Genomic DNA, 25141 nt, shown 5'->3' with positions numbered 1-25141 from the left:
ACTCTTAGCCTTCAAATGCCTGGTGGTCCAACTTGAACTGCCCTAAATGGGATTTTTTAGTCTTAACAGATTTCTCTCCTCTGCTTTTCTAACCCTGGGGGTAATTTTAGGGCCTTGGGAAAGCTTCACAGATATTCAGAAATATCTGTGAATATTCAGAAGACTGAAATGGGTCTTTATTGCATCCACAGTCTTTTATTATCTGTGTTAAGTATTCAGGTTTGCTGACTTGGAATCTCTACCTCAGAGACTTAGCTGTACTGCACTGAGTGTAGGTGTAGGTGACTCCCATGTGCATCGGGGCTTGAGCGGCACTGCATTGGACCATGATTCGGGGACACAAGTGCTCTATCTTACACTCCCTGAGGAGAGGGCAGGGTGGGATTTGCATTACTTTACTGTGTGGCTTCTGCTGTGATGCTAAGCACACAACAAAGAACAATGAGTTGATTGAGAAGCATCACGTAGACGTTATGAGCGGTTTCCTAGCGCAGTGGTTTCCAAACTTCAGGTGACACCAGAATCACCTGGAGGGCTTATTAAGAAAACAGATTCCTGGGCCCTACCCCCAGAATTTCTAATTCAAAAGGTCTGGAGCTGGGCCCCGGAATCTGCATTTCTGAGAATTTCCCAGTTAATGTTGAAGCTGCTCCTCTGGGACCCGCCTTTGGGAAGCACTGCTTTCATTGCTAACCAGTTTAAAGCATTTGCAAAGTATCATGGAACAAGTACTCATTTCTGTTGAAGTTATGCTGTCTTTAGAGCTAGCTCTAATTTCTAGGGTCCAGTCCTTAAGTAGATCACTTAATCCTTGGTTTCTTCATTTGGGTGATTATATCACATGAGAGATTAGATGTTCATTTGGATGGTTGTGTCATATAAGACAGTAGATGAGAAAGGGGTCTATAAAGAGTGAAGAACTATACAAATGTTAGGTATGACATATTTACTGGTGGCTTCTGGCTTCTGGGTTCTGTATCATGGGTGGTTGCTGCAGGCTGGTGGAGGGTGCACAGGACAGGCAGGCAGGAGCCTAGATTCCATGCCCCTGACACAGACTAGCTGACACCATGGCTGGGTCGCTTGCTTCTCCTATCTGGGTCTCACTTTGCACACAGGTGAATGAGGAATGAACTAGGTGGTTTTCCAATTGAGTTGCCCAATGTCCTGGGCTCCTGGGGGGGTGGGCTTTGGAGTGAGGCTTTGGGACCCACCCCACTTTCAAGCATTGCAAATCTGCCTGGATCTGTTTTATATGCTGGATTTTCAAGTGAGGATTCTTATGTCAAAAGGGCCTTGTTAAGAACAAAACCAGTTTAACAACTACCACGATGGATAATTCTTGTCTCCTTTTAACTCTCAAAGGCTACCCTCAGAATTGTGGGGGGCTGTTCTTTTCTTTCCCAACTAAGTTAAAAAATGCAGAAGATTTACCCTTAAGGCCACCTTTCTCTAATCTCTAACAGTAATCTGCTATCACCAGGACCTCTGTCTCCACAGGGTACCACACTGGTTGGGAGGTACCAGTGTGAGGCTGAGAACCAGGAGCAGGGTAGGGGTGTGGTAGCACAGCAATGATGGGGAAGCTGCCCACCAACCCAGAGAAAGCATTCAGTTCCCTGATGGTGGCTGTCACTGGCATACTTGTTCCAGGTCTGGACAGGGGCAAATCCTTTGACAAAGAGGACCTTTTGAGAGAAGGACCATACCTAATCCATCTCTGTAACTGGAATAGCCAATACCAGATCCAGTTGGAACCACCTGATACTCATTTGGTTCCAGCCATTCATCGCTGATGCCTGCCTTGATTTGGTGAGAGATCTCTTTTAACTTAGTGCACATGTTGTAAACGGCCATTAACTGTTTTGAAAATGCTCCCGGCTTATTACAATATGGTTCCCATAGCAGCCATGTAACATAAGTACGCTGAATGACGGCACCTGAATTCAGCAGCAGAAGTGGGTGGCACAGGTAATGGGCAGCTCCATCGGACACCAGAAGGTCCCCAGGGAACACCTCAAGTCCAGGCAAGTTAAGCACCACAGAACTCCGTCTGTGCTCGTAGAACCTGTGCTCAGAAAGCAGAAGACAAAAGCTTAGAGCCAGAGCCGGCACACAGGTGGGTCCTCATTCCACCACCTCTGCACATTCAGGAGCGACTGCTACAAACCTGATGAATGCCTGCATTTTTTAGGAAGAGTCTGGAGGCCACCTCAGGCTCCAGGCACAGGAGAGCCAGGATGACGCACAGCATCCACACCTTTTTGAGCTTTATTGACCATTTATGGTTCTGACTAATGCAAAGAAGAACAGCTCTCTCAAAAATTCAGGACACTAGGAGAAAGCCCGCACACACAAGAGTCTTTGCACATTATTCACAGGGCTTTTGGAGAGAGCAGGATGCATGGTGTGGCTGCCAGCATCTCTAGAGATCGAAGGCTGGTTGTTTCAAGTCAGTGGTTTTTTTTTTCCCAGAGAAAAACAAAAATTGTGATTGATAAAGCTTAGCAAACAGGCCTACTCACCTTCTTTTCTGTACCCCATTTCATGAAGCCTCCTATTGGATAGTCACAAAATAAATGGCTGACATATCAGACACAGTGGGAGGCAGCTCCAAAGCCACTGGCATGTGCTCAGAGATCTCTAAGAAGCAAAGGGGTAAGGAATCTGCCCCCTGGGAACCTGCCTGATAGCATCGAATTGTGGGGATTTTCATAACTTCCTCATCAGAGCTGCTCAGACATTCCTTTGGTCTATTCTGAGGGATGAGAGATGCAATTCTTTCCACTTATTGACCAATGTAGTCTCTACATTCTCTTTTTCATCAACAAATAGCTTAGTATATAGGTTACTTTATATACAGAGGAATTTTGTCTCAATTTACCAACAAAAGTATAGCTATGGAATTGCCTTGGAAGTTGAGTCTGCTATATTTTGGATACTATGATTTGGTCCATTGCCTGCTCCCCACAAAGGGGCTGTAGCTGGAGCCTGTTAATCTCTCCAGCATAGCCCTTCCACTGCCACTGCCACTTTTCCACCTGCCTCCTGCTGAAGTCCTCCAGGCTTTGTAGCCAAGCTCCATTTTTCTGACCTTCTGCACAAGTGATGGTCTTTCTGCCTGTACTCTCATCTCTTGCCTCGAAATTGTACATTCTTGGATCTCACATCCCGTTTCAATATGTTTGATGCTGGGGTCCTGGTTATGCCCTGCCAGGCCTATCATGCTGTTGACCAAAGCCTGGTATTAGAATTCCTTGTGGAATTTATTATAATACTCACCCCTAAGTCCCTCCCTTGAGATTCTGATCCAGCAGGTCTGCAGGTGGGCCTCTGAATCTGTAGTTTTCCCAGCTCCCTAGATATTCACCAGAGTTGGAGAACAACTGATTTTGAGGATACAAGTAACTTGATGTAGCATTTTTCTACCTCTAGATATTAACAATTATTTCAAATTTTCAGCCTTCTGTTAAAAGCATTTCTGGATCATTTTACTTATGAATAGCAGAACAAATTGCTTAGGAATTTCTATTAATGAATATAGCTTATGTCCCATAAAGTCCTCCAAAAGATATGAAATAAGGCTGTCTCAGACTTTGAGGATAGATGCTGCATGCATGAAAGAAAGTTAATATTTAGTAATAAAAGGCTGCTTCCTCCAAGAAGTCTCCCTGATTGGTCAAAGAATTACTTTCTCATATTTGTGCACTGCTCTTCATTCCCACTAGTTCAGGCCCTTGCATCTTCAACCTTCATTAATATAGTTGCCTCTTAACTTACATCTTCACCTTTAGCTTTATCTTCTTGATTCCATCCTAAACCCTGTCACTAAGTAGGAGTTATTTAAAGTGCTAGTCTGACTTAGTCCCTCCTGTCCTCAGACACTTCAGTGGCTCTTCATTCAGCACCAGATAAACACCTTTTTAAAGCATATGCACAAACCTTCTGTGATCTAGCCCCTGAAATTCCTTACTTTGTAATTTATTTTCTGGGAATAAGGAATGGATTATAATACCAACACAAAAGGTTTTACATTTCAGTGCCTTAGCTGGGAATGTTTGGCCCTCACTTTGAACTCTCCAAAACTTTCTAACCCCTATTTGTCCCATAAGACTTAGAGCCATGGATTATCTGAGTAACTTAAAAGGAAAATAAAATTGCTTGGCTTTATACAATTAGCTGTATTTCCTGGGGTTTTAAAGTCTGTTTTGACTGCCCTTTCTTGCTCATCTCTCTTGTCCTCTTTCTTTGTAATGAGAAAACTTGAGGTTAATTTTGCAAACATTGCTAGCTGCCAAACCAATGTGCATGCTCTCCATTTTTCTTACTATCAAAACCCTGCTTTCCTTGGAATGGGTGGTGTGTGCTGAGGTAATACAGTGATTTCGCCCTGACTCAGCTGAGGCTAGCAGAGGCCCTGTGACCCAAATACGGCCAATGCGATTTAAACAAAAATTGCAGGGTGTGGATTCTGGGAAACTTTTTCAAAGTGGAAAGTATTCCTTAACTTTTCCTTTTACCTTTTGCCCTTTGCCCTTATTATTGCCTTGACTATGGCTTGACACCCGAAATTGTACCAGTGATCTCCCAGAGATAACAGCAGAACAGGAAAACAGGAGGAGCCTGGGAGGTTACTGACATCTGCCTTGGCCTAGGCTTTGACTGTGTACAAGAGAAATGCCCTTGTTTTTTGCTTAGGTTATTCTAGTTGGGTTGTTACATGCAGACAAATGCATGCATCCTATTGACACAAATTGCCCCATCCTGGGCTTCCTTCTCCAAAGAATAAGGTCACTTTTTGGCATTCTGCCACCTCTGTTTTTTTCCCCCCTATTTATGATGAGGTTTCATAAGAACATTAGTTACAACTCAAATTCTTAGAACTGTCCCCATTTTGTTATTTGTCAACCCAGTATCCATGGTGGTTGAATTTGGTGGGAGCTGAAAAAGTTACAGTAATTTGGGTGGGAAATATAATGCTAGTTTCATTGTCTTGGATACAGTACTTTGGAACTGATACATTATTTATTACCAGTACACAAATCCAGCCAGGAATTTTCACAGTGCTATTTAAAAGGTATTATATAACATAGCATGCTGAGAACCCACAAGAAAAAAGTTCCCTGGAAAAAAGATTAGAAGCTTCCTGTAAACCTCATACTTTTCTTGATAAAGATCCTAGAAACATACAATGAGATCTGGTATTTATGGAGATAGTGGAGATTGGAAAAGTTACAATAATTCGAATGAGAAATGTAACCTAGCTGAACTTTGGGGGGAAAGTTAACTCTTTTGAGCCTTAACTCTAGATGTTACACAATCTGGTAAGTACAATGAGTTCTGTAGCTTCCTACGACTCTATAAGCAATCTCTAGGGAACTCGGACAGAACATAACTACCAGTGGAGTGGGAGGATCAGTGTCCCCCACTGCCTCTAGGCTGCCTTATGTGTTTCTCTTCCATGCCTCTATAGTTCTCTGGAGCGATGGCTATGAATGAGGAGTCAATGGCCTGGATTTTAAACCTGAGCTGAGTGACCTCAATGGAGCAAGTTAATAGCTTCTCTGGCCCTGACTTTGCCTTTAGTGAAACGTAGACAATAATCATACCTACTTATTGTATGAGGATGGACAAAGGCAATCAATGTAAAGCATTCAGATCAGTGTCTGGAACTTAGTAGTCTGTTAATAAATGCTATTATGCTAATTACTGAATATGTTATGATATAATATTCTATTTACATGTCTGTTTACTCCACTAGACTGCCAGCTCCTTCAGTGCAAGAAACACATCTTGTTATCATTTTTTGTTGGTGGCTGCTCATTTAGTGCTCAATCCATGGTTTTAGATACACATCAATGAATGAAACACTCCTCCACTGTTGTCCTCCCTCACGGAAAGGGTTTTACTCTATTACGTAGTTCTGCAGAATCATGTCTTATCTCTCCTCTTACCCTAAACTTCTAGCTTCTGGTCTAAACCCCTGTGTTACATAAGAGCTCAGTAAACATTTGTTGTGTAAGTTGGGGGTCCCCATCCTCCAGGCTGTGGGCCAGTACCAGTCCTGGCCTGTTAGGAACAAGGCTGTACAGCAGGAGGTGAGCTCGAATACAATGTGCTTGAATCATCCCCCAACCATCCCACCCCCACCCCGATCAGTGGAAAAATTGTCTTCCACAAAACCAGTCCCTGGTGCCCAAAAAAGTTGGGGACCGCTGGTGCAGATGGAGCCTTAACTAAACTGGCATTGCCCAGGGTCATCACTGCCATTTTGTCACACAAACTCCTGCAGAACGTGCACTCCAGTAATTGCCAGCCACTCACCATTCCTTAAACTCACCCTGCACTTCATGCCTCCACACCTTGGCTCAGGTAGCTCCCATCTGCCTGCCTAGGTCTACTTTCTCCAGTTGCCTGGAAAACTCATAGTCATCTCTAAATTCCAGCTTGGACTCCCTTTCTCCAGGACTGTTTTCCTGGTGTGCCCAGGAAGAGCCAACTCTCTTTCCCTCCTTCCCCTCCCCCCACTTTGTGTTTTTATAATGATTTTATTGAAGCCCTATTCTGTGTCTTAAATATCATATAACTTAAGCATTAACATAGAACTTGACATAGTGCAGGTATTTAAATACACTTACGGAATATATAGGTATATTGACCTATGGAATGATTATATACATTTCTCAAATGAATTTGCTTTTCCATTTTGGAACATGAGTAAATGATCATACACATATACAAGAGGAAAATGCAGCTTGAGTCCTCCATTAAAAGTGGTTGAATTACCCCTATCCACTTCTCCCTTGACTAGGGTAACTTCTGACATAAGGAATCCATTTGTGAGCACAGAGGCCAGGTTTTGGAGTTCAATTTGCACATATGGCGCAGAGCTAAGACAACTGGCTTACACCAGGCTTGGGCTGTGACTGTGGCTTTGTTGCTTTGGTGTTCAAAACCCAGGATGCTCATTCTGAAAAGGTGGGCATGTCTCTGGAAGGGCATAGCAGAATCTCTGTGGATATGACATTTTTATGTTCATCACAAGAGGGCACAGGTTAGTAAAAATATCGAAATTACCATTGCAACCATGTGGAGACCTAGGGAAACAACAAGAAAGAATACCTGCACATAGTAACATGAAGAGACACAAATTGATGCAGAAGACCTGTCCCTGTATTACCTGGGCCTGGCAGTGGGCTAGATTTCTGGGACCTCAGGAAAAGGACCCTATGTCTCTGTCAGCTGGGAGTGCTCAGATCGATGCATTAATGATATTACTGTGAATAGTTGCAGTGAATTCAGAATCACTTTGAATTTAGGTTTCCAGAAGGGAGAGGTGTTGGTGACTCCAAATTGGTATCTTATTTTTGCTATTACGAATACTAAAATTATAAAAAATGACATGCATACAATATCATGTCCAGTTCTAGACTAAATATCCACTGGAAGCAATTATTGCAATAAATTCAGAATTTTTATCTATCTCTCTCAAGCAAAGTGGTGTGTGTGTGGGGTAAGGTGGGAAAGGAATTCTTTGAGAACCTAATTTCCTCAAAGGGATATTAAGCTAGGAAATGAACTAATAATAAATGCAAAATATCTGGGGTGGGGATGGCAACCCACTGTCGCTGTGTAAGTGCTATACAGCTTCACGCTGGCCTTTGTTTGGGAAAGCACAACTAAACAAACATCCTGGAGAAATGCTTTTTTTCTTTTTGGCTTGATGCTGTTTGGCTATTCTGGTTCTTTGCTTTAGTAGAAAAGTCTAGACCCAGGAGCCTGACCCAGACTTCACAGCCTATGGGCTTGCCAGCCACCTCCCCCAACCCCTGCATTCAGAAACCCCAACACGGCCACACTTTCACTGACCCTGAGTTGTGAGTCCCCAGGCTGGTCAGATCCGAAGGGACTACTCCCATGGCTGTTGGAATAATCTTGTCTCCCTTCTGGTACGTCTCCTTATTCTGTCCTTTGCAGAAGATCTGAAGGTCCATGGTGTGGGCTGGGATGGCTGCAAGTCAGAGAATTCAGAGAATTCTCTCCCACTGCTGAGCAGGCTGCACGCCCATGAGTCAACACTCAACAATGAGCCTGCTCTTGTGTGCCAGTGCCAGAAAAATTTCTGGCTGGAGGAAATGTGTCCCCAGTGGACCTCCAATGCGTACACTCTGAATAGATTGGTCTTGGTGAATATTATTCTAATTTAAAATTAGCTGGTATTACTGAGCACCCACTTTTACTGGACACCCTGATATGTGGCTGACATGCATTATAATCATGTTCACAAGCATCCTGTGAAATGGAAATTACTGCCCTTACTATAGAGGGGAGGAAACTGAGGCTCAAAGAGGTAGTTGAGAAATCTGCCTAAGGTCATGTTGTTAATAAAAGAGCTAGAATTCAAAATTCATATACACAAATCTAACTCCAAAAAGACTTGTAGCTGGAAAGAGAGGAAAGGATACTGAATATATTATGATATAATATTCTATCTACATGTCTGTTTACTCCACTAGACTGCCAGCTCCTTCAGTGCAAGAAACACATCTTGTTATGTTGGTGGCTGCTCATTTAGTGCTCAATCCACTGTTTTAGATAAACACTAAAAAATGAAATACTCCTCTACTGTTGTCCTTCCTCATGGAAAATGTCTTACTTCATAAGGTCATTATGCAGAGTCATGTCTTATCTCCTCTCTTACCCTAAACTTCTAGCTTCTGGTCTAATTCCCTGTGTTACATAAGAGCTCAGTAAACATTTGTTGTGTAAATGGAACCATAACCAAACTTGCATCGCCCAGAGTGATCACTGCTACTCCTGCAGAACATGCACTCCATTAATCGCCAGCCACTCGCTATTCCTTAAACTCACCCTGCACTTCATGCCTTCACACCTTGGCTCAGGTAGTTCCCATCTGCCTGCCTAGCTCTACTTCTCCAGTTGCCTGGCAAACTCATAGTCATCTCTAAATTCCAGCTTGGAATTCCCTTTCTCCAGGACTGTTTTCCTGATCTGCTCAGGGAGAGACAACTCTCTTTCCCTCCCTCCTCTCCCCCTACTTTGTGTTTTTAATAATGATTTTATTGAAGACCTATGCTGTGTCTTAAATATCATATAACCTAAGCATTAACATAGAACCTGACATAGTGCAAGTATTTAAATAAGCTTGTTGAATATATAGGTATATTGACCTATGGAATGCTTATACACATTTCTCAAATGAATTTGCTTTTCCATTTTGGAATATGAATAAATAATCATATGCACAAAGTATGTTTAAAAATTTATATAAATATGGCCCTGGCAGGGTGGCTCAGTTGGTTGGAGCATCATCCCATACACCAGAAATGTTGTGGGTTTGATTACCAGCCAGGGCACATGCCTAGGTTGTGGGTTTGAGGCCCAGTCAGGGTCCATACAGGAGGCTACTACACAATGTTTCTCGTTCACATTGATGTGTGTCTCTCTCTCTGCCCCCACTTCTTTCTCTCTAAAAATCATACATATCTTTGGGTGAGGATTTAAAAAATTTGATATAATGATGGTTACTATTTTAGGCAAATGAAGGGATAGAATGTGTTGGATAGAGGTCACTCAAGATACATGTCCACATCCTAACTCTTGGAATTGTTAATGTGGCCTTATTTGTAAAAAAGGTCTTTGTAGACATAATTAAAGATCTGGAGAGGAAACTTTTCTGGATTACCTACCTGGTTGAGCCCTAAATCCAATGACATGTGCATTTCTCAGACACCTAGAGAAAAGACGCAGAGAAAATAGAAAGCCAGTGAAGACGGAGGCGGAGACAGAGCGTTGCAGCCACAGCCAATGAACGAACACTTCGGTGAAGCAGCAAGGACAGGTCCGCCCCTAGAACCTTCAAAGGGGGAGTGGCTCTGCCAACACCTTGATTTTAGGTTTTTGGCTTCTAGAACAGTAAGAGCATACATTTCTGTTGTTTTAAGCCACCCAGTTGGTGGTAATTTATTATAGCAGCAACAGGAAGAAATACAGGAGGCAACATAGTTGAGTAGCAAGGACATTGGATTTATGATCCTTGATTCTCAACTTTGAACTTCACGTGTGACCTTAGCATGTTGCTTCCCTGGGCCTCAGTGTCCTCATGTGGAAAACAACTGTGAGGGAGACCCTTTGGCTCAAAGGTGTAGGAGCACTGCTCTTATTTTCCCACCAGTGGCCAGCGGTGGAGGCAATAATTACGTGGTGATCTTTATCTTGACAGAAATATTTGAAAACAAATAATTAAAGCTTATCCTTTAAGAATAAGGCTATTGCATTTTTTTGCACCTTTAAAAAGATTCTTCCCAGTAGGCTTAAGCTAAGGACTACTGGCCTTTAATGCCCAGATACAAATTTTAAGACAAAATAATAAAAAATGCTAGAGAATATGGGGGCTAGCAACTGCCCTATGGTTGTAAGTGTATCTTAATGGAATAAAAATCTTCATGAAGGTACTACAGTTTGGATAAGGCACAACTTTATTCTTTCCCTTGCTATGAATGTTGCCCAGTGTTTTCTTTCTTTATTTCTTTCCCCCTATCAGGAAGGCTTATTAGGCCTCCTTCTCCAAATGCTATGGTCCCTGTCTATTAGTGAAATTAATGGTAATTGTACCTTTTTTAGCAGGTGTCACTCCAGCAATTGTGTGACTGGAAGAGGTAGGTGTTCTACTTTAAGAATCATAGTGTTTTGCCATATGCAAGAAATATAGTACAATTTGAAATGTTTGCCTTTAACTATGGGTTGATTACACAGGAAGAATACATTAAGAATCAGTAATAATCTTTTTTTTTAAATCTCTTTTTAAAATAAACAATGGAGAAGTGACAGCTAGACTGCCAATTATGGAGCTGTAGCTCTCATGGTTAAATCTGGGATATACTTTTCCATTATGAGATTCAGAAGATTGTTGGAAACTTTCCTTTGCATCTTTGACCATAGTTTCCAGTTCAACTTTCTATGAAAGATTACGTTTTCTGGAAATCCAACTGAGAAGGCAGAAAAGATGAGGCACCTCTAGCTCACTGCCTAGGGCCAGGCACAGAGTGGGTGTGGAGTGGACAAATGGATGACATTCCCTGGCATGCTGTGTTTTGGTTATCATATCATATCACATATCAATCATATCATCATATCAAACAGCCTTATTAGATGGGTATGTATTAAGTGCAAAGACATACCAGTTTGAACACAGAACAGAAATAGTCTTTGGAGTCTCACCAGAGTAGGAAACACCCCATGTTGTGACTTCTTAGGATCCACAAGTAATATTTATCAAACACACATGTTTAGAGCAAGGTAGTTGCTAGAACCTGTCTGGAACTCTCAATGTCTTTCTAGGCTAACATCTTTTCTGGACGAGAGTCAAAACACTGCCCAGATGGATCAAATACTTGTACAAATACCCACCAATCCAAGGTACATTCAAGAGATAAACACAAAACAGATTAGGAAGGTGGGGGAGGTTGAAAGGAGCTGAATGGAGACAAATAAGTGGATGGAGGAGAAAGCATACAAAACAAAAATGGAACATACCAGGCTTATCCTAATCTAACAAACTAATTGACTTCCTATTTTTCTTCCCTAAACATTTACTGAATATGTATTCAGTGCCAGGCAGTATTCTAGGCCCTAGAGTTACAATGATAAGCAAAGCAGACACAACCCCTAATTTTCTGGAGCTTGCACCTAGAGGAGCCGATGCCCATGGCAGAATAACTCTGCTCCTGACAGGGAAGGACACTGCCGGGCTACACCCCACTCTCCAGCCGTGCCCAGGTCAGGAAGGTTCCCTGACTCCCTCAGGTTGCAGTCTTCCCTTCCGCAGCCTGATTAACAATCTTCCATCTATGTGATCACAAGGGCGGGGGGAAGGTGTAACTATGTGAGGTAATTATATTAACTAAACTTATTGTAGTGACCATTTTGTTTTATATACCTATCAAATCATTATGTTGTGTACCTTGAACTCACATAATGTTCTATGTCAATTATATCTCAATAAAAGTGTGTGTGGGAGGGAGAAAATAATACAGTAAAACATGGTTTTACAGAGTGCAGAAATTAAATGGACAAATCACCAAACAAACAAAACAATGGCATGCCATCTATTAGTCTCTAGTTATCAACACCCTTCTTACGGGCCCTTAAGTTCCATGAGAGCCGGGGCAGAGTCTTCTCTCTCTCTGATATTTCCCAGAGTTTACAGACAGTGCTAGGTATATAACAGTTTTTAAATAAATGTCTGCAGAAGATAGAACACTGTATTGAATCTAATTTTCAGGCACATTGAGTTAGTTTCCTGTAAACAATGTGCAGTCAGAATATTTTAGAAAGAATGAATCAATACTTGAGTAGAAGAAGTGTTTATGAGTAAACAAATGGATAAATAAGTGAATGGTTTCTTAAAAGATAACACCACCTCATATTTTATGATGACATTTAATCATATCAAAAGCTGTATTAGATGAGTACTGTTTGTATCACCACTTCATGGATGATGACTTGGAGGTTTCAGATTGTTAGAGAACTTGCCTGAGGTCACATTGCCAGAGAAAAGTAGAGCTAGGATTCAAACTCAGAGTTTGATTTCAATAGCTCTTAATAGCACTAAGAGTAACTCCAGCTGGCCCTAGGGGTGTTTTACTGTCATTCAATGTTTTTGTCTGGTTTCTTCCTGGCAATAGACTTTCAAATACCTTGTCATTTAGTTTTCATGCTGTTGCCTCAGTTGCTAATTTGGATATATTTAGCATTTTTTAAAAATTTCATCTTGAACACTGGAAGGGTCGTCTTTGTTCTCATAGATGTAGTATGTAGGTTTCCCTTCTCAGTTTCAGGACTGACCAGAAAATTATTAGGTGTGACAGACAGCCTTCTGTGAACGGAGATTTTAAGGGGTGCCAGCAAAGTCTTCCTAACCCCGAACCTCCCCCATTTGCTTCGTGATGTTTAAAATCCCACCAACACAGCTTCATTGTTTGGTTTCCAGTCTTGTTCTCTCAAAATGCAATACATCTGGGAGAGAGACAAGTAATACTCTAAACAAAGAAGTTTCCCAGCGGGCCTGTCTTTTCTTTTACTTCTACCCCTTCCCTCAATGAGTGTTTGTGGAGATAGATTTTCAGCTGAATACTGAGTGCTAGAGGTTTAAGGATAAATAAGTGGCCCCTGGCTTTAGGATGGTCTTGAAGCAGATGAATATAAAAGAAATACAATACAGTGTTTTAATGCTATAAGGTGTAGGGAAACCCAAAAGGAAGGAATATACTGCTCTCCTTGGACAGGTAAGTATAAATATTTTTTAAGCTTCAAGTCCTTCACATTTTAGTGAGAATGAATTGTAAAGATTCCTTTCCAGCAGGTATACTCTGGTGATGGGAGAAGAAGGTTCAAAAAGAATCTGAGTTCACTGAAATATTATGGAGAAAGAGGGGGAATGACAGAGAAGAAAGTTCACAAAGAAAAAACTGTAATCAAAATCATAATACCGAGCTGATTTCAGAACCAAGAGTAGATTGGGTCCTTCTCATTTATGTGAGTCTACCCAATTGTCAGGCTATGTGTTAAAACACTATAGCAAAAGAAAAAAATCAGTATTTCTGAAAGAGTTTTATATCTGAAATTCTACAAAGCAAAAAGTTTATTGTGATTGACTGACAGCCACAGAAGCAAGCATTTCTTAAAATATTGGAGGTCAGTAAACTTTCTATATAGGACAAGATAGTAAATGTTGTAGGCTTTCTGGGCCATACAGTCTCTTTCAGTGACCATAAAAACAGCCATAGACAGTATTTAAGTGAATGGGTGTGGCTGTATTTCAATGAAACTTTACCTGTAAAAAGAGATAGTGGCTGAATTTGGGCCGTAAGTCATCATTTGCTAGCCCCTGGTTTATACCATTTAATAGACATGTTCAAGTCCTAAGTTAAGTAAGTTTAAATAAGGTTTTCTGAGGTGAGGCCAGGGGGCTCCTGGGCAGACAGCAGGGCCTCAGGAGGCGCTCTGTTCCTGACAGGCCTGACTAAGCCGGGTGAGCTATCTGAAGGGAGGAGCCCTTGGAACAAAAGGCAACTGTGGGAATGACTGCAGAGACCTGACACAGACGAGAGGGAGGGAGCAAAAGACAGACAGAGGATCTTTGTGCTATAGATGGTTAGCTTTTTACCAAAGATTCATGCTGAAGGCCAACTTTTGGATTAAAAAAAGTATAAATTAAGTGGTCTATGGCTGATGAAAAAATTTCTTCTTCATTAGTAATAATAGATGAATATTTAACATATTATTAATTCATACATTATAGCTAGTCTTCTATTTATTCATTCAACAAATTTTGCCTTCTAACTGCCAAGTATTATACTAAATCCTAGAGAAACAATATTTAGGAATTCAGGGTCATCGCTAGATACCAAGATGTCCAAATTACCTTCCTTCTAATTTCTTGTTGTGATTTTCTGTAACCCTTCCACTTTATAGTAGATGGTTATGACATATGAAACTACAGAGATTTTTAAGGCCTCAAGCCCTTTGCCCAAGCTGTTCCTTTGAATTTACAAAGACTATTTCTGTTATTGACTCACAAAGATTCTGCACATCAGTAAAAACTATCTTCATGTCATCTTTTGCAAATGGCTTAATGGGTCCTATCACTTAGGCTTTATGTCTGCTAACTCCAACTTATAATTGAAGCTAGACACAGACTTCACCTGCTCTGGGAAGTATTCTTTGATTAAAGACTTGCAGATAAGTATCTATCTCTCTCTTTCCCTCTCTCTCTCTCTCCCTCCTGATGCCTTCTCTAATCAAGTATCTATTCAAAATCTCTGCTCACATGTTCCATAGGTCTTCTAACTCAGCATGTCCAAACTTGAAGTCAAGACCTATACCTTATGGGCCTAATTCACAAAGCCTAGATGATTGTAGCTCTTAAATAGCTCAGTGTGACTTCTTCCTAACTCCACTGCCTTCATCAGAGCCTAACCTACCAGCTTCTCATACCTGAATATTCTAATGGTTCTGTTGTTGTCCACTCTCATCTAAATCTCATGCGTACCCTATATCCATCTGATCACATCAATCCATTCCACGGTTTCACACAGCTTTTTGGGTAAGGAACACATCCCTAAATATTCTGCATGATCAACTCTGATCAACACATCATCAACTTTCTCTCAGACTACTTTCTTTTTCTCTAACACATCTGAAGTAGGTGTCATTTTAGAGGTTTATTTTTGTTCGCATCTGTGGAAGATTTGCATGGATGGCCCCATTCTTCATTGACCCCTGTACCCATACTATTTGCCATGTAGCATTTCAATGCTCCCCCACTGTTGTTGACACATAATTTCCTGCCCTTGAGTTCAGCCATGTGACTTGCTTTGGCCGATAGAATTAGGCAGAATTAGCCCAGGCTCCAAGAGGCCTTGAACATTTCTGTCTGCCCTCTTGAACCTCTCCCTTCACCATAAGAAAAAGAAACATGCCTAGGGGAGACCTTTGGTCCCATGAAAGGGATGAGGGCCATGTGGAGTGGAACTACCCAGATGAGTACAGCCTATATCACCTGACTCTCAGAAGACACATGGATTTATAAGAAATAATAAGTGGTTGTTGTTTTAAGCCACTGAGATTTGAGATAGTTTGTTAGGCAGCAATAGCTAACTGGTACACTAACACAAAAGTGTACATTTTCCTGTGGCTTTGTGAATATCCTCTATCTTTGTTCACATATTTCAGTCCACTGGGGTTAAAATCAACACTGACTGTGGAGATGGACCCATCTTTCCTATTTTAGACACAAATTCTTGCCTGGGGATTGAGGGCCAGTAATAAAACAATGGCTAATTCCTTGAGTATTCCTCCATGACTTTCCAAGTGAAATGAGGGCTTTCCTGCCAATCCCACAGATTGGGGGCAGGGGGAGGGGAACTGAGCATGGATCATTTCCTTGCAGTCAGGGAAGCTCTTCCACCCTGGGAGGGAAGGCAATTCCACTGTCACAACCTGAGGACCAGGCTGCAAGTTCATGGTGGGTTTCCAAGGTGATGCAATCCACCTGTGTTCTGGATAAAGGCAGAGTCTGTCATACCTGGCATTTTAAAGATTGTCCTAGATTTAAATAGCACATCTTGTTGCTTTTTGTCTGTCTGCTAAATTTCTCTTTGAAAAGCTGTTTAATGTTTCTGTCCTTCCCATTTTCTCTACCTGACAAAACCTGTTATTAAATGGATGTTGGCGAAGCCACAGGGCCAATTCATTGACAATTCAAAGTGAAAACCATGACTGCATATGGCTGTCATGCCCTGCCCCCCAAAACCACAGTAAAACGCTGTGCTTTCAAAGGAGATTCTTGGAACTAAGACTCTTACTTATGTAAAAGTGTGAAGAGTGCCCTGGGAGCTGTAAACAAAGTGCCTGGATTGAAAAGCATCAGGTTCCCTTTGTCAGAACAGAAAAACAGATGTGAAATTAAACAGTCTGCAGATTTCACAACATCAGAGAAGGACAAATCCATACACACCTGGACTGATGTAATTCTTCTCCCTGAAATAAATTTTAAAAATATATATTTTAGTTTTGCTTATGTCCATCCAGAATTCCAAAGCAGACATCTTTAAGGAAGAAACAACTAACTAAACTAGCTAAAATGTTTTTGGTTTCTCTTCTTTTGGAGGGAGGGGGAGAAGACTTGAAATTTGAATAATTTGCTCTTTCTTTCTGTTTAAACTGGCTGTACAATGTCATCTTCAAATTGCATGTAGCTGCAGGGGGGCCACCTTTACTACTCAATGCCTGACAGGCCATCTCTTCTAGCCTGACCTCGGTGGCCCTTTCTTAAAGTGCATTCAGGGATGTCGATGACGAAGGTGAGCTAGACCTCCATTCTCCTTCTTCCCCAAGCTGCTGCTCCCCTTTTACTTGGGAGTCAGTACATCCAAAAGAGTGTGTGTTCCCTCAGTTATGATTCTTGCGCTGTCCCCCGTCACAAAACCCCCTGGCCTTTGGGGTAATGTGGAAACTCCAAGGCCTATTTTGCTTGGTGGCCCACTGAATGAGAGGTAGGAGGCTTAGAGCTGTTACCTGAGGCCTGGGGAGCAGTGCAGCAGGGCTGGGCGGTGAGTGGCTTCCTCTCCCCGAAAGAGAAGCCTGGGAAAGATACCCCTCTTGGACAGGCAGAGACCCTGGAAGGGCAGCCTCATCTGTGGGCCCTGCTTGGGGCTCAAATGAGTCAGCGGCATCGAGGACACTTGTGGGATCCAGAGGCAATCTTGAGTGGAGTCTGGGCAATAAGGAATACGAAGAAATTTTGGGGCTTCCAGGTAGACTCTTGGAAAGGTAACATGGGGAGCCTGCAGGCTCCTTCCAGCCTCCCCAGGTGGGCCCTTCCGAGGCCTCTTGCTGAGTCAGGGAGTACTTTGTCCCACCACCACTGCCCCTTAACCTCCTCAAAGTGGGAGAGGTGGAAATTCTCCCTGGGGCTTGCCGGTCAAAGTGGAGAAGACTCCCCTGGTTCTCACTCTGCTTCTTGGGCTGGCTCCTCAGGGGGTGCAGCGGAGAGGCCCTGAGGCTTTGGGGCTGTTCCTCTGGGCAGGGTGACTCTGTCTTCCCCATGCAGCGAAGAGGCTGTGTGGCTGGAAGCTTCCAGGGGACACTGTCAGAGTTGCTATTCTCTGGACCACACTGGGGTAGTTCAGTTTCCACAGCCAAATGCCATCCTTTCTCTAGGATGTCCTCATCCTTTTCCAGAGGATAATTACAAGCAGGTTGTTGCATCTTTAGTGATAAAGATCAGAGTGTGGAATCTGTCAGGAATGAGGGACACAGAGGTGAGAAAAATGGGTCTGAAATTTTACATGAAACTTCTAATTCAGCATAGGAGATAGGAATAGCTCAGTTAACAGCATCCTTTATGTTTGGAAGATAACTAACTTAAGTGAGTCCAGTCTTCTCATCTGAGTAGCCTGTATGTGGAAATTTGTTTGTTGTTTACCTGATATCTCTTCCAAGTTTAAACAAAAAAGCTTTGAAAATTTTAGTGACCTAAGAGTTTTCTTAGAAGCCAGATAGCTCATCATCTTTTGATTACCCTCTTTAATAGAATTAAATATACATTAAATGTTAATTACTTTATTTACATATATATGTATGTATACATACTTTGGTGTATTTCAGGGATGTAAGGATGTAAGACCAAGGGAAATAAGACTCCTTCCCTCAAACTTTAAATAACAGAATGGACATGGTTGCAAAAATATTAATGTAAAATATTTGGCAAAAGATATTCTAGATATCTATCCCCAAGTTTTGGAAGATCAACTTGTGAGTCTGAACAGAAAACTTCAGATGTCACCCAGCTGCCCTACCATGATTAGGGGCATTTTCTAGGATTCACTAATGCAAACTTACCTCCCGGTTGATTAAGCTCTTCCCTTGCTCAAGCAAAGCTGCCTCTACCACTCTACAATCTGATTCATGTTAACATGGGAATGACTTATTGTTGTTCCATTATGTTGTAGTTTTCCATATGAAGATAGTAGTTATGTGTGGGAAGATATCTTCCCTTGTCACGGACAATGGCAAGGTAGTTTCAGACTGTGCATGGCTCATTTATGGATGGAGCATTAGTATTGACCACACGTTCTGAAATCTCCAATAACATACCATATTTTGCTGTGTATAATGCACACTGTTTTGCCCAAATTTTTCAGGGAGAAATAAGTATGCACATCATATATGGGTAGTAGTAATTCCATATCTATATAAAGTGTTTTAATTCTTTTATTTATGCTTATGAATTAAAAGTATAACTCTAGAAAGCAATAGAAATATCTGTATGCAAAAATAATACCCTAGAATATGATAAGTGGTTTTGTTTCTAAATATAAATAAATAAATAATTGAATTAAAAAAATATGTTGAAATTTTTTTTTCCCTTGAAAGTTTGGGCCAAAAACGTGGATGCACATTAAACACTGCAAGATATGGTAATTTTAGCAAGTCTATATAACTCAACAGCAAAACTCAGCAAGCTGGAGCCCTTTAAGAATGAGGGCATTTGGATAGCCAAATTTTAAGGATAGCTAATAATTTACTTTTTTAGTGCTATACAATTTTAATTGCACTAACAACACTTTTGCATAGAACTTTTTCTACGATGTATTATTAACCTCCTCAGCTTGGTAGCAGAGAACACTGAACACCAGTACGCCCTTTCTTAATGACCTGGCCTTCTGAAGTTGCTTATCACTCATAGTACTCCCTGAAATACAATTAGTATAATCTACATTTAATGTAGTTCCATGAGGAATGAAATGCTTGTTACTGTTTTTATAGCATATGATTACTTACCCCACACTGAATGGCCTCACACTGATATACTCCCTAATTTTTGTTTCCTGCTTCTCATTATAGTTTGGGTGCTGGACTATGGCAGCTGCTCTCCCCTTCAATTTTTTTCTTCTAATGTGCTTCAAGCGTACAAGATCAAAAGCTCTATGTTGAGAAAATTAGTAGGCTCTTGAATTTACTCTTATCAGCAAAGAGGAGGAGCCCAATGTTATGACATTGTCATGACAATGCTGTGACATTTATCTTGGGGACTTTCCGTTCTCTTACATTTACTCCCTAGTTCTCATCTGATTAAAGGCCAAATGAAACTAACAGTCACTGAATTTTAAATTGAGAGTTGTTTGAGAAACCACTTAGATACCAACTAAAGTAATTCAGCTCTTATTTGCAAAAGAAATCTGTAATCCTTAATGCTGGTTTTGCTTTAAGATTTTGTGCTAGAGACTCAAGTATACAGAACTTTACATGCAGAATAAAAATGCACAAGGCACCCTATTTGGGGTACCAGTTAGGAAACTTACAGTTCAATGAACTGGTTTTGTTTTTAGATTGCTAGTTTCTGACTGCTGCTTTCAGGGCTGACACCAGCTTTGCTGGAGAAGAATGAAAAAGCCCATCCTGACCCCTGATGAAAACAGATACATTCAGTGTCTTTTTAAGGTCCTAACTGGAGGGGTCAGTTTCCCATTCTCTCAACAAACAGGTGGCCGAGCTGAGTTACAGGCCCTTTCACACACATACACACCCAGGGGATTTTTACAGCTTCTTTATAGCATCATCCAAGTCCTAGGCAGCCACCCGCTTATGGGAATTCCATGTCTGTTTACATAGGCACCTGCAGACTAGCTCCATCAAAGTCTTAGTCCTTGGGTGTCACCTCTGTCCTTGTGCTTTTATTCTCTACTGAAGGGTTAGGACACTGCTTTGGGTTTCCTTTCAAGTCATCCTGACTCAAGGCTGTGGGAGCCAGTAGGAGGTTATGTCCAATAGAACTTAAGGTCAATAGATATTATTTATTGGTCAGTGTCTCAAATATTGGAACCAAGGCAGTAGTAACAGCTGACATACTCACCACAGAATCAGAGAAACTTTAAATACAGCAGGGCTCTGGGAAGCTCTGGACATCCTGCTTGCTCTCCCCTCCTCACCTTGCTGCCAGCTAGGCTGTGACCTAGGACAAGCCGTTCCCCTCTGTTCACCTCCAGGTCGCATTGTGAGGAGGCATCCAAGTACCTTGCTCACAGGCCTGGTGCAAAGGTTAAAAGAGATAATGGCGGAGGGTCCTGGGAAACCCTCTCTTAATGATGACCTCTATGAGTATGATTAGGAGTCATTGCCAGAAGAATTCAGGCTAACTCGAGAATTCTCCTTTCCATCCTCTAAAAGGCTAAATCAATAGATGATCATTATAAAGAAAATTCACCAGCCTTTGACCTTCCAAGCTTCAAGAACCTGGCAAACACCACCCACATGGTTGGGAAGCAGCCTCAGCCTCAGTCTCAGTGCCCTGGAAATGAAACCATACAGATTAACAAGTCACCCATTCTTTTAGACCTGGAGAAGCCAGCAAGACAGGACCAAGAGAAGTTGGTAGCAGCAGGAGCTGAGCAAACGGAAAATGCAAGAGGGAAACCCCCAGTAGCAGCTAAAGGTTGCCTCTAATACCTGTGGGTGGTCTGCCTCTGAAGGTGACATTGTCCAGGTGGGTTCTGACACCGCAGTCAGCAGAACCATGGAGCCACCTGCCAGCTGAGGGCTTGGAAGAATAAATTCCACACCTGTAACAATGGACCCGCCTCAAACCTGATGCCAGTTGAAATGAGGAACTGGTCTCTCCCTTCCCTAGAGACTTTTCAGTTATTTGTTTATGACAAGCCAAAGGGAAGCAAGTTGAGAATGTAAGATCACCTCAGAAAAAGTCAGGTGATTTGTTTCTACTGAACAGTGGCTGATCTAATACAGACGTAGTGCAAACGTGGCTTTTTTACTTCCCTTCAATAACAGGCGTTGAGAGTGCAGTGAGGCACTTCTAGGTTTCCAGTCTTAAAGGCTGTGAGAATCATTTCTTTTGACCTTACTTTGCTCACATTTTAAAACATTTTGTGTGGATCTATTTAATTAGTGGACTGTTTGATAAGCAGCGAATGACAGAGGAACTAATCATTGTGCTTGGAACAAATTTGTGAATTAATTTTCACATCATTAAAATGAAATAGAAGGCATTTGCATTTACTGGCATTCTCATTAGAGCAGTGTCCTGAAGAACCTTTATTTAGTGTCTAGGTGGAGAAATTGCATACATGCCCTAGAATGCATGCAATATTAAAAGAATACTTCTACAGGCTCTTTACAAAAACAAATTCAAATGAATTCTTATTAAGTCTAACTTACTGAAGTACTCATCACTTAGAATCATGACGTAGTAGTTGTGAAGGTCATTTTTAGGTCAGTGGTTCCCCCACTCAAAGTGGGGTCCCTGGACTAGCAGCATCAGCATCACTTGGGGTCTGATTTAAAGTTCAATTCGGGCCCCTCCTCACCTCCTGAATCCAGAACTCCAGGGGTGGGGCCAGAAGCCTGTGTTTTTCAAGCCTTCCAGGTGATTCTTATATGTATTAAAAATTTGAGAACTGTTGTCTCAGATAGAAAAAAGGTTTAACTTACAGGTATCAGTCTTGTGATAACTTTTGCATTAGTCTAATTCTCTCATATCGGCCTTATTCAAACATTATTTACTTAGAACATTGAAAAATGACTTGACTTCTCCCTTCACACTGTGGCCACCATCACTCACCAACCTGAAAAGAGTACCAAGGGCGTTTCTCTGTTTTGGCAGTGTGGAGCCAGCACAGAAGAGTCCACTTTCTTGCCAAGGCTGTCTAGAAATAATGTTTTCACTTTAGAAAAGAAAAAGCATAAATTAAGTATCTTAGCTTTTGGTTTTGGGGGAAAAGTTCCCCTCACGCATTTGTGATTGTAAAACTGTCTCTTCTGGGGGGATAACGATAATGAGTTACTTGATTTCCATCCAAAAATTTCTAATCTCTGGTTGTAACTTAAATAACAAAATCAAGAGTCTACAAAAATGTCACAAAGAATTATGAGGAAAAAAAATATTGCAACCTGTAAGGACAAAGGGGACAGAAAGTCCTTGTGGATGGGGAAGGGACACCCTGGACAATTACGAGGGTCGCTTCTCTGCCATGATCCTGGGACAAACTCACTGAAAGCCAAGGGGTTCCTGATCGCTGGTGTGGCACACAACGTCCCCCTCCAGTCTGCAGAAGGGGCAGCTTTCCTCATGCTCTTTACCTCCTGCCCAGGATACTCAACCTGGAGAAGTTTCGGTTCAGGAAAAGCCATCTGGGATGTGTGCCATGCAAAGTCTGAAACCCGACAACCTGTTCTTGTATCATGAATATCCAGATCTCTGGCTGCAAACAGTGGAATTGTGATTGGCTTTCCAGCTTAAAAAAATTAATCCAACATTAGAAATTAGGAGGTTTTATAGAAAGATTTAGATTTCAAGCTTTTTAAAAAAAATTAACTGGTCTGGCAACACTACATTCCCATTTCCACACTTTCATATCTATGAGGGAGACCCCCCAAAACCTAGAATTTATATACAAAAAATTGTGCATTTATTATTACTTGTTTAAACTTTGGTTACCTTCAAAGTACTCTCCATTTGATGTAATACACCTATGAAAAGATGTTTTTTCTACTGCTTAACAGTTTTTGAATTCATCCATTTTGATGCATTTTAGTGCCCCTGCCACTTTTTGTTTCATCTCTTTCACATCGGCAAAACATTTCCCTTTGAGGGCTTTTTTCATCTGGGGAAACAAAACAAAAAAATGTGGCTTGGGCCAAGATCGGGTGAATAGGGAGGGTGGAGTACGGGGGGGTCATGTTGTTTTCGATCAAAAATTGCTGAACGCTCACATGGTATGAGCAGGTGCACTTATAAATCGCCCATCAGGAAACAGCAAACATGTTGAAAGAGTCTTCAAAAAAAATTCACTGATGCCCAGTGCAGCCTCTCACAATAATGCCAGCTGGTGCACTGATACAGATGGGTTCCTAGAACACTCATGTAGTGGGGGAAGTCTGTACTAAAAAGGGCCCACACTCCAGAAGATAATTCTGTTTTTAGAGGGGGTCTCCCCTCATATGCTCATATAAAACGACTAGATCTGAGGATAGGCTCCTTGTTTGGGGCAGGACAAGTGGTGTGCCCAGTTCACACACTGTCTGCCTCTCTCTACAGTTGCCCTGAAGTAGGCTAATGTTGGGAGCTATTTATCATTGTGCTTGTAGAGTTTTTTTCTCTAGGTCCTTGAATCATGTTGAAATACAAATTATTTAGTGTTTGTTATGAACTGAGATATATGATGAAGTCAGCTGTACACTTGTGGTCTAAAAATTAAAGGAAAAGATTCATGAATCAACAATTTTTAATTTTTTTTATTTCTTGAAATGACTCTGTTTCAAAGAAAGACAGTTCTACTGAGGCATTTTAGAAATTTTTGCTTTATTTTTCTACCTATAGACTATTTTACTGAACTCTGTGGTATTCTATTTGCCATTCATATAGAGGGATATATTCACTTTGCTTGGTGTTGATCTGTGGCCAGGAAAGTGTTGGACTGGGTTCTGATAGTGTGTGAGTTTATGACAGAATATGCCAAATAGAATTTGTTTGGAAATAGGAAATAAGAAGAGTACAGTTAATAGTCAGAGAGCCTGCCCACTGGTTTGGAAGCCTGAGGGGCACGGACGAGGGTCTGGAGCCACAGCTGCAGCCATGATGAGTGCTTGGCATGTTGTACTGCTGAACAAATGCAGGACTGGATAGGTCTCGGTCGGGCCCAGTTCTCTGCTGAGACTTTTCATCAGGAGCAAACTCTGAGGCCTTCCCACACAGCTACTGCCAAAGCCCTAGTGCTGTTTATCGGCTGAAATGAGAAGGTCCTATGGGCTGGGATTCCTGATGAGTTTTCAATGCCCTCCTCCTTTCTAAGTTGCAGGACAGCACTAAACTTACCTTTGAATTGTGAGTTTAGTAGACCTTTGGTAGTAGCCTCCTTGGATCCATGACCCACCCCACTTTCCAAAGAGTTGTGATTTCCATTTAGTTTTTGTGTTTCCATAGTGGCCAGCTTGTGGGACGGAACACATGTCCTTGGCTGAGCCAAATATGCATTCCAACACCCTGGCTTCTTATAAGGATTGGCTTATTAAGATGAGCATGTGAGCTAAGCCAGTCCAGTCAATGTGACTCGCAGGAATTTGCTGAGAGTACTAGGACAAAAGCTCTCTTTCCTGATGGATGTGAAAGAGGAAGCATGCACAGGAAGAACTGGGAACTGTTAGGAGTCATCTTGAGACAATAGGGGAGGAGGAGCCAGTCTTTGGCTGTATCTGACACCATGGTGGGGAGAATGGAGTTAAAAACAAAACAAAACTGAGCTTAATGACATCACTGAGAAGCTGAATTAGTCCTTGTCAGACTCCAGAAAGATGTTTCTCTACTTTTATGCTTTCCCACTATTATTTTTTTTTAACTGTTAAGCCACTTTGAGTCATGTTTCTTTGCTTGCATCCAAATGAATCCTCACTGATATAGAGGTGTTGGGTTGGGGGTCTGTTGGTTCCTCTTCCTACCTTTTCTAGAAACATTGCTCTCAGGAAGAAGGCAGCTTTCACTGTCTTCTTTTGATCTGCACCACTTAGACTATATCTGGAGAATAAGCTCCTATAGATTTCTGGT

The 25141-nt window shown here is 41.6% G+C and overlaps 1 protein-coding gene across 6 annotated transcripts in view; it reads right to left on the bottom strand.

The window, feature by feature from the left end:
* The window catches only part of PLEKHG7 (pleckstrin homology and RhoGEF domain containing G7), a 58860-nt gene extending 37670 nt beyond the window's left edge, over nucleotides 1-21190 (bottom strand). For 4 of the 6 annotated variants that reach the window (XM_045830633.1, XM_045830637.1, XM_045830635.1 and 1 more), the window contains exons 1-4: nucleotides 21034-21190; nucleotides 17101-17822; nucleotides 16541-16563; nucleotides 1941-2068 (exon numbers count right to left, since the gene is read on the bottom strand). In XM_045830633.1, coding sequence (XP_045686589.1) covers nucleotides 1941-2068; nucleotides 16541-16563; nucleotides 17101-17793 — 844 coding nt within the window. In that variant the 5' untranslated portion in view covers nucleotides 17794-17822; nucleotides 21034-21190. Of the gene's footprint in view, nucleotides 1-1940; nucleotides 2069-7869; nucleotides 8072-16540; nucleotides 16564-17100; nucleotides 17823-20440; nucleotides 20615-21033 lie in introns of those variants that run through there. The other 2 variants (XM_045830636.1, XM_045830639.1) reach the window with 2 other exon arrangements.
* Nucleotides 21191-25141: the final 3951 nt, after the last annotated feature.

This window comes from Phyllostomus hastatus, unplaced genomic scaffold (genome assembly GCF_019186645.2).
Source record: "Phyllostomus hastatus isolate PE091 unplaced genomic scaffold, TTU_PhHast_1.1 phas_contig_152, whole genome shotgun sequence".
NCBI lineage: Eukaryota > Metazoa > Chordata > Mammalia > Chiroptera > Phyllostomidae > Phyllostomus > Phyllostomus hastatus.
Note: the sequence above shows the minus strand (reverse complement) of the source record. Positions and strands in the feature narration are given on the sequence as shown.